The sequence below is a fragment of the Pteronotus mesoamericanus genome, unplaced genomic scaffold (assembly GCF_021234165.1).
Source record: "Pteronotus mesoamericanus isolate MK-2021 breed Mesoamerican mustached bat unplaced genomic scaffold, CSHL_Meso_final contig_68, whole genome shotgun sequence".
NCBI classification, from domain to species: domain Eukaryota; kingdom Metazoa; phylum Chordata; class Mammalia; order Chiroptera; family Mormoopidae; genus Pteronotus; species Pteronotus mesoamericanus.
The window spans coordinates 7,694,828-7,709,674 of record NW_026555234.1 but is presented as its reverse complement, the minus strand read 5'-3'; the positions used below and the strand labels follow the sequence as shown (position 1 = coordinate 7,709,674).

Here is a 14,847-nt window from a genome sequence, read left to right as displayed (position 1 = left end):
AAGGGGTTAAAGCTCTCTGAGTGGCCGGAGGGACCAGCCACGTGGCTGGGCAGCACCTCCCATCCCCTGGGCCCTCCCCTGGGGCTCCTTCTCAGCTGCAGAAGCAGAAGTCTGCTCCAAAGCCCAGCTCCCTGCAACTGCAGCGTGCTGGGGAGGAGGCACAGGGCGGAGGGTCTCTTCCCCGCCTTGGGTTCTCGGGTGCCCTCCCCATCTCCCCACTTTCCCTGCTACTCTTCCACAGGCCCCATCTCGTGGCTGCTGGCTCAAAATGGCGCTTCCGTCCCCTCCTTCCCCAGCTGGCACCTCGGAGTATTCCAAACAAACCGTCCCTCCGCAGAGGGCAAGGACTCTTACCGAGGGGTTTTATTTACCTTGAGAAGCTGACCTTGCACTTGCACGGACGTTCCCGGTTAAGGGGGGCCACTCCAGTGGAGGGGAGAGCTGGGGGTACAGCCGGCAGCCCCCGGAGTGGAGAGTGGGCCTCCGCTCTCGGACTGAAGTGGAATTCAGGCTTGGAGTTGGGGGTGGGGGTGCCCCCGAGACTTGTAGTCCTGCACTGCCATCTATCGTTGGTCCTAGTTAATGATGGCTTTCTGATGACAACCTAGACCAGGCTTTTCCATCATTTATTTCTAGACTTCTCTCCCCGGGGGAGGGGGAAACCTTAGAGGACAAATGTCCCGATGCTGACCGGGGTCTTATTGTGAGTGTCACATGTGCCACACAAGGTGCTCCACCAGGACCGTCCACACATCGCTGCCTCCCACAGAGGAGGACGTGTGGCCCCTGTGGGTGTGGGTGGGTGGCCAACCAACAGCCCGGGAGACCCTACCTGTTTCTTCCTTCTTTGCCTGTGAGCCTTTGAAGTCTTCTTTCTTCCTGCACCTGCATCCTCATCATTTTCAATGACTTCCTTTGTAAAAATGCAAATGGAAGAGTTGGTCACTTGGTATGTATGTGTACCTTGGGGAAGAACTGTTAAGAGAGGGATGGGGAGGGAGGGTGATTTTTAGGTCCTGAAATTAAAACCGCCGTCCTGTCCTGGGGCCGCCACGCATGAAGCAAAGCGTCGGTGGACGCGACCACAGCAGCCATCCCCATCTGCTCCTGTCAAAACACACATGTCCTTGGCAAGTTGCTTCCAAGTGGAAACCGGGTGGACAAGATGGAGGGGCTTCCCTGGTCCCAGGTACTCCTCCGGCAGAGGGCGTTTATTGAGCAATTACTGTGTTCCAGGCTCCGGGGGGCACAGAGGTACTCCCTGCCTTCATGAGTCACAACCGAATGAAGCAGCTAACAAGAGTGCCCCCGGGAGCGGTGGGCTGGCCCAGGTGAAGGACCCTAACACAGGACAACCTCAGACCACGCGCAGGGGCTCGGGGGTTGGGCTTCTCTGTTCCCCGGGCCTCACTATCAGGGAGAGAATATAACAATACGTGTTAAATCATTGTGGAAGTTTTGATTTAAAGAAACGCTTTAAATCTTTTTGAAAAGTGAGAAATCCTCCAACAGTGCAAACTTTGTTTTCTTTTCCTACATGGCAATTTCTAAAGTTTTATTCATAAAATGTCAGAGCTGAATGCTCCCGAGTGTCAAGCGTCCAACCTTGTCTAAAGTTGCTCCGACCAGGGAGCAAGCACCTCTGGGTATAAAAGTGATTGCAAGATAAAGCCAGAGCCTCTCCCTGGTACCCCACATTTATTAGAGGTTTTCTCTAAAATTGGGAATTTTAAAATTTTGATACAGAAAAAACTTGGAACACAATGCATGGATTTTAATGGTGTAAGAGTTCAAAGGCATGTGATGTAGGTTGTTGGGTTAGGATCCAATTCTACATCATGGCCTTGGCCGTCTGGGTTAGAGAAGACGTGGACTTCAGTTAGAGAAGAGGTGACCCGGGGAACAGGTGTGGTGCGGGGTTTCCTTTAGTCCACGGGACTGTTCTCTCTTTTCTGACTCATCCTATGGGTGCAAGCCTCCCTTGCACCTTGTCCTTCAGATGTCCACCAGGTAGGGTGCGCTCTGAGCTCAGGAGCTCACCATCTGAGAGGACCCACAGTGTCGGGATCACTGCGGTATGCAAGTACGGTTCCTAAGTCAAGTCTAAGTTCTTACTGGCTTAGAAGGGAGAAATCTAGGTTCTTTATTGCTTCCCAATAATGATTTGCTCTTTCATCAATGAAGAGCTGTACAGTAGGACTTCAAATTAGGTAGAATATAGGCTCCATGAGGGCACAGGGTTTTTCCCTGCTGTATCTCCAGGGACCAGGGGAACAGTACATATTTGTTGCCTGGATGAATAAGCAAATGGAGAGTCATGCGGTTTTACCTGGGTAATGTATTCCTTTAGTTTTTTTGAAATACTGTTGAAAAGAGCATCATGTCTCCCTCTCTGTCTCTGTGGTCTCCAGGCATGGAGCCCTGGAGCCAAGACAGAAGCAGGGGCTGAGAGGAACAAGTTCTCCTGTTCGGAGGTCTACAGACTCCAAACTGGAGACAGCTTCCCTTCTCTGTTCCAGAGAGCGTTTAATGATGTCTGTGCACAACTGGTTAGAAATTGCAGGACGCCAAGGCACAGAGGATTTGATTGGGGGTTCTAGTCTATGATTGCTACCTTAATTCTGAATTCCCTTAGAAACCTGTGGGTTTCAGCAGAGTCGGACCCAGTAGCAGGTGGTGCCTTAGAGCTGCTGTGTGTCAGAATTCACAACAAGGTGACAAGCAGAGGCAACCCCCTGCAGTGCCTGTGGGGCTGCATTTCCTTCATCATCCACCCCTTCCCCACAAGGTGCCTGACTCAGCACCCTCTGCATGCAGTGCAGTGGCCGAGCAATCAATGCTTGTGGCCGGCCTTGCTTCCTGTCTCACACACACGTGTGCTGTGCGTGCGCTGCCCGCACAAGCACATCCTGGGGGTATCTAAGCAACCACTTACCTCTGTGATTATTTTCATTTTTTCTTCCTTGGGATCCATTCTGGCTGTGACGGCGCCTCCCTGACAGACAAAGAGTGAAGAAGGCAAGTCTTTTGGCATCAGTGGAACACCTTTCTTACTGCTGATAAATGTGAAGCTGACCCCCATGGTTAGCGAAGTGCTTGAGCCGAGTAGACATCCCGTCCACAGGAACTACGTTCTTGCAGACCCAGGACTGGTGGCTATGAACCCTTGGGGAATAAGAGGGATGCCAGACCCTTTGTTCCCATTAGCCTGCCAGTGAGCCCGGCTTTCCTGCGCAGCAGGTGGGAACCAGGAAGGAGTCCTGCCCTCGGAGTCAGAAGACCCAGCTCTGGAAGGATATTTCACAGCCTCAAACCTCCCCCTTCCCACTCCTCCTCTTGACCCTTGACCTTTGTTCTCATTTCACTGAGCAAAGAGATGAGACCAAAGATGGTTTGCACGTCTCCCTCTCCCTCCCCACTGAAGCACGTCCCCTCCTCTGCTTCCACTCGCTTCCGTGACCTGTCCCTGCTCGCACCTGGGCCCGTCCCCTCCCCTCCTGCAGAATCTTGATTGGGACAATTTCCCCCTTCCACCTGGACAATCACTTCTTCCTGCTCTGTTGGCTCATTGCTATCAGTGTACAAAGTGCTGTAACTGGCCCCTTCCTTTAAAAAAATCTCCCTGGACTTCATGTTTCCTTCTAGTTATTATTGCTCAACTTTTCAATCCTGTAGGAAGACTCCTCAAACCCTCTCTTTCCAACCAGTGTTTTGAGCTCAGCACTTCCTCAAACTACTCTTGCCAATGGCGCCTGTGCCACCATATCTACTGATCAGTCCTCGGTCCTCACCTTATTTGACCCGACAGAGAGATGTGTAGTAATACAATTGACTCATCACTTTCTTTTCCTTGAGATACTGTCTTCACTTCGCTTCTGGGACATGTTCTCTCCTGGTTTTCCTTCCATCCACCGGCTGCTGCTTCTCAGACTCCTGGGCTAGTTTCTCCTCTTCTCCTGACCATCCCATGGGAGTGCCCTGGGCTCAGCCTCGCCTCTGCTCATTCCCCGAGGGATGGCGGGGCGGGGGGGGGGGGGGGTCTCATCCTGTTGCTTGGCTTCAGATACCATCAACCTACTGATCTCCTCCAAGTTTACATCCCGGGCCCGTCTGTGTTCCCAGAACTCCACACTCAAATGCCCACGTGCTAGGTGGATATTGGCTTAACGTGCTGCAAATGAAGATCCTTGCCCTGACCCCCAACCGGCTGTTCCTGGGACCTTCCTTGTGGCCATAAACAGAACTCCATTTTGCTCAGGCTGAAACCTTGGCGTCATTCTTGATTCTGCTCTGCCTCTCACAGGACACGCTGCATACAACCCATCAGAATTCCTGCCAACTTTCCCCCTCAATCCTATTGAGAATTCAGCTGCCTCCAGCTACCGCCTCCGTTGTTATCAATGTGGTGGGGCACCGCTCTCTCTCACGTGGCCTCATGCAAGGACCCCTAACTTCTTCTGATTCCCACCTTATGTACCTACAGACTATTTTCTACATTGAAATCAGAGTGAATTGTTCAAAATTTAAGTGAGATCTTGTCATTCCTCCAGGCAAAATCCTCCAAAGACTTCCCTTTCTCAACAGGGTAAAAGCCAACATTTTTCAATAGCCTGCTCGGACCTACTGGATCTGTGCTCCAGTCCTTTGGCCTCGGGGTCTGGGCGTGTGCTGTTCTCTCTGCATAGAACGCTCTTTCCCAAGATATCTGTGTGACTCCCTTTCTTGTTCAGTTCCTTCAGGACTATGTTCAAATTTCATTTTACTGGAGTGGGCTTCCATGAACACTCCCAATACAGCAATAACCTTCTGCCTTCACCTTCCTGGAACTCGCTAACTACCTTACAATGATCTATTTTCCCATAGTGCTTATCCCAGTCGACTTACATCTTTATTTGTGATTGTCTGCCCACTCTCCATTATAATATACGCTATAAGAAGACAGGAGCATTCCCAGAGCCCAGGACTATGGCACACAACAGACACTCAATAAATGCTTTTCAAATGAATGCCTACACCTCTATTGGCTGCATCTCTCCACGGCAACATTCTGGAGCCTGTCAAATCTTCATTGTCCCGTTGGGGCTGCTATGAAGGATAAATGAGCGCATGGGGACAAATATGAAGTGCTGACAAGTCATAAGCCCTCCCTGGCATCCCTGGAAGCCAAATCTTAACTGGGACTCAGTCCTTTAAGCTGCTCATCTACGGTGCTCAAAGTTTCGCTGACACTAATGGGGAACTGGCATGTTAAACAGAAATAAAGCACCTGGCTTTCTCCTGTCTCCCGCCCAGACCTCCTCACAGGCTGCGAAACACCCAGGAAGGGAGATGAGAAGAGCAGCTACGAAAAGAAAAGGGCGAGGAGGTGATTGAGCGAGCACGAGGGGGCAGATAATGAAAACAAAAGTCTGAAGGACACGAAAGCGCTCTGGTAAACAACTCTGAACATCACGAACCAGAACAAGGGAACTGTGAAAAATTTCAGTGACTCAAGAAGAGATTTTTCAATAAATTAAAAAATGTTATGTATGAAAGGAAGAAAGAGAAAAATGTAATGGGGTTGATTTTTTCTTCTCATTCTTTCCTGATCATTACCTTTGAATGAGTTTCTAAGGAAATCCAATGACATCAAAATTTATTTTTTTATGAACACTCTTGCTAAGAGAATATAAATCAATATGGCCCAACTTTAATATGCAGCTTGTCAGCATACGCATTGAGTGTTTCTTAATACATTTCTATTGGCAACATCAAAATAAGAGCTGTGATTTACTGCAGGCTTATTCTGAGCTCTCTCTACATCCATGTTAACCCTAGGTCTCACCACAACACTCCTAACTTAGCAGTACCTGCCTCATTACATGTAAGGGACCCAAGGTGTCCTCTGAGGTTAACCTCTAACAGGTCACACGATTTGCCTGAGATTGTGACTGTTAAATGTCACAATCAGAATTTGACCCCGACACTACTCCAGAGTCCTCCCTCATGCTACTCTACGTCTCTGTCTGTCTCCCCACGTATTTGTGTTTTTTCCATGGTATCAGTAACTGCTCTGCGAGTCAATGATTCTGGAAATATTTACAACTGAAAACTGCAGAGCATTGCCCCAGTGAGAAAGTGCTCTGGCTACTTTAGGTTAATGATTTCTTTAACTCAGCACAGAAAACCAAACACATTTTTGAGGGAAAGGACTGATACCTTCATTTAGACAAATGGACTATCCTCAGAAGGTGAAAGTTATAAATTCAACAGGCTGTAAGGAGACCGGAACGAAGGTATCTGAAAAAGCAGAATCGTCTGCATTTCAACTTTGTCTGCTTAAAAAATAAATACAGTCTGTGCTTCTTACTCCAGGATGGTGGAAACATGGTTTCACAGAAAGAGTGAGGGCTTTACAAAAATCTATATGGACCTGGGTTCAAATTCCAGCTGTATTCACCAGCTGTGCGCCCTCGGAGCAATGCCTTTGCCTCTCAGAGGAGGCAGGCATTTCTCTGTCTGTGAACGTGTGGTCATAGTCCTCCCTCGATGGGTGGTCATCTCATGAGGGTTACCTGGCAGCCTGTGGGCAGTCAATGCCTAGCAAACACCAGGCAGTCTCCCTCCTGTTTCCACTGACGGGGCCTCTGAAGCCTCCCTGGCCCGCGCATGCAGAGTGATTCTTCCCTGAGCCAGCGCTTAGCTTTTCTGTGTCATGCAGCTAGAGCTGGAGCCTGGAGCCCTGGGCAGGTGCCACACGTGTCCTTTTGAATTCATTGCCTAATTCTCCAAGGCAGTGTTCCAGCCAGGTAGCTTTAGGGAATCATTTAATCAGTTCACTATTGCATTTATCGCCTTCAAAGAGCACATGTAAATACTCGAGCTGCGCTGTGATGCCGGGTGCCCAGTGCCCTGGCAGGATGGAGAGCCCCCAGGCCCTCCCCGCAGGCGTCCCGCTGGGCCCTGAGTACTTTAGTCCCCTTTGTAAATCTCTCATTGCACTAGTATCTGTTTACAGCCTGTCTTCCGAGGAGACCCTGAGCTTCTGACCTGGTCTGATGTATTTTCGGGCACTTCAAATTCCAGCACGTGGCCTGGTGCACTGTCATATTCAATGCGTGTTTGAATGGATGACCCGGTAAATGAGCTCTAGGACAGAGATACAGGGATACCGCATTCTGGCGTTGAGTGGATTTGCAGAAATTATACGAAAAATTAATAACCTATCGTGCATGCATTTCCCAGTAGGCTTTATTAGCTTTCACAGCGATCCTTGGCCCTTTGTCGTGGGCCTTTCTCTGTCTAGTGCCAAGAAAACGGAGGCTGGCAATAACTACTGCTGAGTCTTTTGAACCCACTTGGGCTAAAAGGCCCAGAAGCACACCCTGGGGCCCGTGTGTCTGGGAGACTGGAATGCAACAGGCTGGCCTGGGTGTCCCAGGATGCAGAGTGACTGTCAGGGCGGGTTTGGCTCTGAGGAGCCGGCTTAACTTCCTGCAAACCAGCCTCCAGGCGGCCGCTCTAATCAGAGCAGCCTGAATAAAGCTGCACGTTTCAATTCCAGAAACTAAACCGTGGATAACAGTGATGCGAACCCCTGGCTGGGCAATTTGTTCCATCTGCCCAGGGTCCGAGGGGAGGGGCTGAACTCCAGGGCGGGAACTGAGAGCAGGACCCCTTCAGCCCTGCTCCTGAAGGAGGAGGAGGAGGAAGCGATTTACCTTAAGAAACTTTACAAAGGCTCGGGGCAGATTCCGCTTTCTGGGGTGAAGGGGAAGTGGAGAGAGACCGGTCTTACTGTGGAATCTTCTTGCAGAGCCAAGGAAAAGGCTGAACGTTGGGGCGGTCCCACGGCGGCTCCGGGGAAGCTGCAGCCCAGTCTCCAGCAGAAACACCCACTTAGCAACCCGTTCCTAAGGAAGGTCACTTGGTGGTTTTTTTTTTCTTTTAAAGTGATAGGTTACTCCTCCTAGTAGTGGAACACAAATGTGCAGAGCGGCGGAGCGCAGCCTGCAGGACAAAGAGAAATCAGCTCGGGGGAGGAGCTGGGCGGAAATTAGGTCAAGCTTTAAGAGCCGCAGGCCATGGGGTCACTGGGCATTTCTGGGACAGGCAGGCCACGCTCCGAGGCAGGCGGTGTAGAGTCTTAAAGGGCATCATTTCAGGGCAAGGATGTCCTCTTTGTAGCGAAGGCCCCCCGCAATGTGCCCTGGGCCCTAGCGAATGGGGCTCTGGATGCTCCTCAGTTGACTGTGGGAGAGCGAATGCCCACAGCGAGTCTCCACTTGTTCTCTGAACCCCCTGAAATTGCTGCAGGAGGTTGTAAATGCTGTGGCTCAGAGGAGCAGAGAGAATGAGAGCAGAGGCAAAGCGGATGGGCGAGTGCGGGATAGACAGACTGGAGAAAGTCACGTGCCACGCATGCTAGCATGTGCGTCCTGTGTCTCTGTGTGTGTCAGTGTCTATGTGCGTCTCTGTGTTTGTGTATCTGCATGTATCTCAGAGTGTGTCCATGTGTATCTGTGTGTCTCTCTGTGTAGACCTCTGTGTGTGTCTATGCTTGTCTCTCCGTGTCTGTGCATCTGGGTGCATTTCTGCGTGTGTGTTTCCCTCTCTGTGTGGGCCCCTGTACACACGTGTGTCTCTGTGGGTGGGAGGAGAGGAAGGCACAAGAATGAGAAAGCGGCCACGCTGCAGCACTCCAGACAGGCCGGCGACTTGCCCTTGTAGTGTGACGGGCCGAATGTGTCCTCCTAAAACAGGCATGTTGGGGACCTAACCCTCGGCTGCTCACAGTGTGACCTTCTTTACACACGAAGCCTTGACAAAGGGAGTCAATGCAAGAGGAGGTCGTTAGACTGGACGAGAGCAATGGGGCTGAAATGCAAGAAGATGTGAAGGTCTACATAGAGAGGGGCCAGATTTTTAGAGCCCTCCCTTACTCCTGGCAGCCGGAGGAAAATGCCAGTCCTCCTCGCCCCTCTTCTTCTGCCACTCGGAGGAGATCGGAGGCTTCGAGGGAAGTGGAACCATTGACGCTCTGGTCCTAAGTCCCCAGGCAGGGCAGAGGGTGGGCATGTTTCAGGGCTGAAGGCTGAGTGCTCAGTGGAGAGGCGGACAGGGCGCCCTCCTTCTCACAGGACTGAGGCAACCACATGTGTACCCGGAGAAACTGAATGCCACAAAGGGCAGGTCCCAGGTATTGGCATTCCTGGGTCCTCCAGTGAAAGAAACTAGCATATCACCCTTACAGACGGTGCTCCAGAGAAAATGAGAGGCTCTCAGGTTAAGGAATCCCACACTTGTAGTTATAGAAAGAGAGAACAAAAAAAAAAAAAAAGGCAGAGTTTATCAAAGGGATAATATAAGAAAAATCCTCAGAAGTGAAAGAATAAGTCTTTGGATTGAAAGCTGGCAAAAGGAGACATAAAAACACTTGTCTGTCACAGTTTGTACTCCACATGTGGTGAGAAACATATTCCCCGGGGAATTCATGATCATTGGCTTGCCCTCTGCTGTTTAAGTATCTTATTTATGCCACTTATATCTTTTAGAAACTCCCTAGGGGACACATTTTAAAAAGTAGACTCAGGTCACTGTATCCCTGCGGATGCCAGGCAAGAGCAGGCACAAAACTTTTCTGGAGAGACGCACCCTCCAGCAGTCGGTTCAGGACGGCCGCGGATAGACTGGCTGAAGATGAGCTCACAGTCCCAAATCAGACAGCACAGGAGCAGGAGTCTGCGGACAACCGGAGGGCACTATTAGATGCCCGCGAGCTTCTGATAATACAATGATCAGAGGGTGAATACAAAAAGAGCAGTCAAAGAACTTAAAAGGAGCCTTTGAAAAGATAAAAGAAGAGTGGGATACCATCAGAAAGGTCAGGCAACTGTGAAAAAGCACCAGCTCGAACTTTTGGAAATGAATAATACAGTTATGATTTTTTTTCTGAAGCAATGCATGGGTTTAATTTCTGATGAGAGGGCTGGAAAGAGAATTAATGATGTAAAGAACAGATTGTAAAAATGAAAATGTGGCACAGAGAGATGGAAAGTGGGAGAGGAGGGATGAAAGTCGCGTGGGAGAAACTGAGGACACCCATGGGGCCCGGGGAGAGGAGCAGACGGGGAGAAGGTGGGTGCTGGACCTTGACGTTGAGGGGTCTTGGTCAACTTCCTTGATTTCCCTAGACTTCAATTTCCTCATCTGTAAAATGAGAGTAATAATAGTATCTAATGCAGAGGGTTGTTCTGAGGTTTATTAAGTTAATGTTGATCAAGTCCTGCAGACAGCAAATGCTGTAAAGTTTATTAAATAAAAAAAATGGTGAGTGTTGTTTTAGCTCAGAGAGTTTTAATAAAATACTGTAGACTGGGTGGCTTACACAATAGAGATTGATTTTCTCACAGTTCTAGAGGCTGTGAAATCCAAGGTCAAGCTGCCCGTTGATGCAGTTTCTGGGGAGGGCTTGCAGGCAGCCGTGGTCTGGCTTTGTCCTCACGAGGCCCTTCCTTGATGCACTCAGACGGAGGGAGACAGAACTCTCTCTTCTTACTGGACATCCACAATTAGAGGAGCACTCAACTCTTACGACGTCATTTAACACTACTTACCTCCTAAAATTCCTGTCTCCAAACACGGTGACATGGAGAGTTAGGGCAGCAACCTGGGAGTTTTGGGGAGACACAGTGCAGTTTGCTGCAGACACTTACTGTCAGGGGTCTTTCCTGTGAAGTCATCCACTGTCATACAGACAGAATTTATTCACCACTCTTGTGCCGATTAACCTTCTGATTATGACCTCCCTCATCTTTTAACGTTTAACTAAACTAAACCAGTTCCTAAGAATTATACATCTCCTCAGAATATCCTGAAATTATTAAGAAGCATAATTTAAAAACATCATTTCTTGCAAAAATTCTTAGGCAAGCAAAATAGATGAATCTAGCAGATTTGTTTTAAATCAAAATGTAAAATTCTCATTCTTATAAGTGTTCCTAGCTGGTTAAAGAGTTTTTAATCCACAACAGGTATTGAGAGTCATATGTCACAAGCTTTTTTCCCTGCATCTTTTAAGATAATCAGATATGATTTTTAAAAACGTTTTAATATGGTGAATTACACTAACAGGTTTTTTGATGTCAAACTTTTCTTGCATGTCTGGGATACACTAAACTTGGTCAAAATATTTAAAAATAATTGTTAGATTTAGTAATTAATATCTAGATTTTTTTTTTGCTTTTAAGTTCATAACAAAGATTGTACTATTGTTTTTTTCTTGTATTGCTATTTTTTATTTTCGTATAAAGGATATTTCTAATCTCAGAAAAACAAACTAATCTCTGTTTTCATCTCTCTACCTCTGTCCCTGTCTGTCTCTTTGTCTCTTTTCCCCTCACACACACACATTATCTGTCCTGTGAACTTGTCTGTAGTAACTGTTTGTGGACTACGACCCAGCCGTAAGAAAGAAGGAAATCTTAACCTCTGCGACAGCATGGATGGACCTGGAGAACAGTGTGCTAAGTGACATAAACCAGGTAGGGAAAGACAAGTACCATATGATTTCCCTCATATGTGGAATCTAATGAACTAACAAGCGGAATGGAGACAGATTAATAGAGTGAGCGGGCAAGGGTGTGGCGGCTGCTGGGGGGAGCAAGGAGGAGGGGGTACGGGGGGATGAATGGTGGTGGAAGGAGACCTGACGTGGGGAGGCGATCACACGGCACAGGGCACACGTGAGGTGTTGCACAGCTGTGCGCCTGAAGCCTGTCTAATTTTGTTCACCGGTGTCACCCCAATAAATGTAATAGAAAGGAAAAAAGTGAAACTGTTTGAATCTGATGAGATCTTTTTTCATTGTGATGAAATATATATAACATAAAATTTGTTATTTTAGCCATTTTACTCAGTTTTTTTAGATACAGCATAATGATTTGATATAGGTACATATTGCAAAATGATTACCACAGTAAGTTTAGTTAATGTCTGTATCTCACATAATTACAAATTATTTTGTGTGTGTGTGCAGAGAACATTTAAGACCTACTCTCTTAGCAAATAAATTAAAAAATTTATTTTAAAATATAAAGCCATTTTAAGTGCACAATTCAGTGGCATTAGTTACATTCACAGTGTTGCAAAACCAACACCACTGCCTATTTCCGTAACTTTTGCATCCCCCCGGATAGAAACTCTACACCCACTAAACAGTAACTCTGCATTCCCCGTGCTGGGAACCCAGCCCAGCTCCTGGTAGCCTCTGATTCCACTTCCTAGCTCTCTGTATTTGCTTATTTGAGTTATTTCATGGAAGTGGGATCATACAATAGTTGTCCTTTTGTGTTTGGCTTAATTCACTTAGTATAAAGTTTCCCCTGCGTATCCACTGTGTAGCCTGTGTCAGTACATCATTTCTTTTTAAAGCTGAATAGTAGCCCCCTGTATGGACAGACCGCATCAGCTCACCCACTTACCTATTCAAGGGCACCTGGGTTGTTTCTGTCTTTTGGCTCATGTGACTAATGCTTTAGTAAACAGTCACATACAAGTATCTGGTTTGAGCCCCTGTTTTCAGTTCTTTTAGGTCTATACCTAGGAGTCGAATTGTTGGGTTGTATGGTAATTCCATCTTTACCTTTTTGAGAACCTGTCAAACTGTTTTCCACAATAAACCGTTTTATATCCCAACACTCAAGTGTTCTAACGTACAAGTGTTCTAATTTCTGCACACTCTTGCCAACACTTGTTATTCCATTTTTGACGGTAGCCATCCTGGTAGGCATGAGTGGTACAGTTCTGTGGTTTTCATTTGCATTTCCCTGCGAGTGGCGAGCACCAAGATTTATTGAGCTTAGTGGCTAGTTGCATAATTTCTTTGGAGAACGGTGTGTACCTCAATTTTTGACCAATGACTCAATTTCTCCAATGCTTATAAGCCAATTCAAGTTTTACATTTCTTATTTCTGTTTTAGCATATTATATATTTTTAGAATATTGTCCTTTTTCTTTGTTTTTGAATTGATTGGCATAAGTTTTTCACAATATTCCCTATTATTTTAAAACTCTGATATGCCTGTAGTTACACCTTTTTATTATTGCTAATAATAAAAATCCTGCGCGTTAACTCTGTCTCAGCACACCCCTGTGGCGGTGGTGTAACACAGCCTCCAAATTTTCGCACGTTCCTCCCACCAAGGTGTGGGGTTTATCTTCCTTCCCCCGGTATCTGAGTGGACCTATAACCACATTGACTGGCAGAGTTTGGTGAAAGTGATCCTGACTTGCTGGCTGATTTCTGAGGCTGAGTCACCAACGATGATGTGGTTTCTGGGTTGTTTCCTAGCACGTTGGTGCTTAGAATCTTAAGCTGCCATTTAAGAAGTCCGACTGCCCTGAGTCCACCACGCGATGAAGGAGCCTGACCACTGGGAAAGGCCCCGTGCACACGCTCTGTTCGGGGGCCCCCGCCTTTCAGTCAGTCCCGGCCCCGCTCCAGGCGTGTGTGTGAACAGACTTACGGATGATTCCAGCCCCTAAACACTGAGGCACCTCCCAGGGCTCAAGTTTTCTCAGCTGAGGCCCCAGAGAGTGCGGAGAAAAGATCAGTCAACCAGCTGTGCTCTGTTCAAACTCCTGACTCATATAATCCTTGTGCATAATAAAAATCATTGTTTTAAGCCACTGCATTTTGGTGATGTTTGTATTATGCAGGGATAGTAACTGTAAGAGTCACATTTTAAATAAATTAATACATATATGAATCAGTGAACAAAATATAGTCATTTTTTTTACATGGGACTCTGAAGCATGTAATTTTTACATGTATACCTAAAAAAAAAAATAGGCAAATGCATGTAATGCCTTCAAGGGTAATGACAAGAAAGGGTGATGCATTTGAAGCCTTTTTGGGATAGGACCTGAAATGAGACTACAATGCTATATTCTCTTCAGAGGAAAGCTGCAATGGTATATTATTTAGGTCAATAAACGGTAAAAATAATGCTTTTCACACCTGACCATGTGGAACACAATTTCAGCTTTAGATGAATGTGTCCTCCTTATTGGGTTCTTTGGATTTTATAATATTTTTGATTGCGGCTCATTCATCCTCCATGAAAGAAAAACCTATCACAAAGAAAAACATCTCACTAAAATAAGGCTTTGCTTGGAGGCTGAAGAATCACCTTCGAATTATAAATTTTATAAAACCATGCTCTTCAATATTTGATTTATATTTTCTAATTTACTGAATTACATACATCTTCCCCTGAAATGCAACTCAAACTCCAACAAATTGGCACCTCTTGTCTCTATAGTAAATGGAGAGAAGCACTTATTGACTCAGATATATTGGTCATGTAGCCTGTTTTTATAGATATTAAGGCATTTAATTTTCTTCCTCCAGGGTTATGATTTTGAACCTGTTTTCATTTGCAACAACTGTCTTCACATTTGCCTCGTTTCACAACATTTTCTCTCCTGAGAGAGCTGTTTGAGCTATTGAGAATAAAATGCTGTAAGATTCGTTTTCCTTATAGATTTATGTCATAATCTGAAGTAACTGGAGATGCTTGTACGTAGAGAAAACAGCAGCTCTCGTGTGAGTGGTGGCTTCTCCTATTTTCCTTACTGAAAAGGTCATTCATCTACAAGCTTGACAATCTCTTCTCTCCAGCCACTTCTCTTAGGTGCATCGCATTGATGTGACCTGCTTCACCCGCTTAGGGTACAAATAGCACCTCAATACATTCATTTTCTTACTACTTGCTTGAAAAATGTGCTTGTTTTTATGGGCAGGCCATCAGTGCCTCTTCCTTGAAGACTGATTTTCATGTAGAGTTGTTCATGAATCTTGAGGGG

At 46.8% G+C, this 14,847-nt stretch overlaps 1 protein-coding gene across 1 annotated transcript in view; it reads right to left on the bottom strand.

Moving 5' to 3' along the window:
* The window catches only part of CC2D2A (coiled-coil and C2 domain containing 2A), a 91,012-nt gene extending 83,298 nt beyond the window's left edge, over positions 1-7,714 (bottom strand). Inside the window, exons 1-3 of the mRNA XM_054581952.1 lie at positions 7,701-7,714; positions 2,936-2,995; positions 833-913 (exon numbers count right to left, since the gene is read on the bottom strand). Of these exons, the coding sequence (XP_054437927.1) occupies positions 833-913; positions 2,936-2,974 (120 nt within the window). The 5' untranslated portion in view covers positions 2,975-2,995; positions 7,701-7,714. The remainder of the gene's footprint in view (positions 1-832; positions 914-2,935; positions 2,996-7,700) is intronic.
* Positions 7,715-14,847: the final 7,133 nt, after the last annotated feature.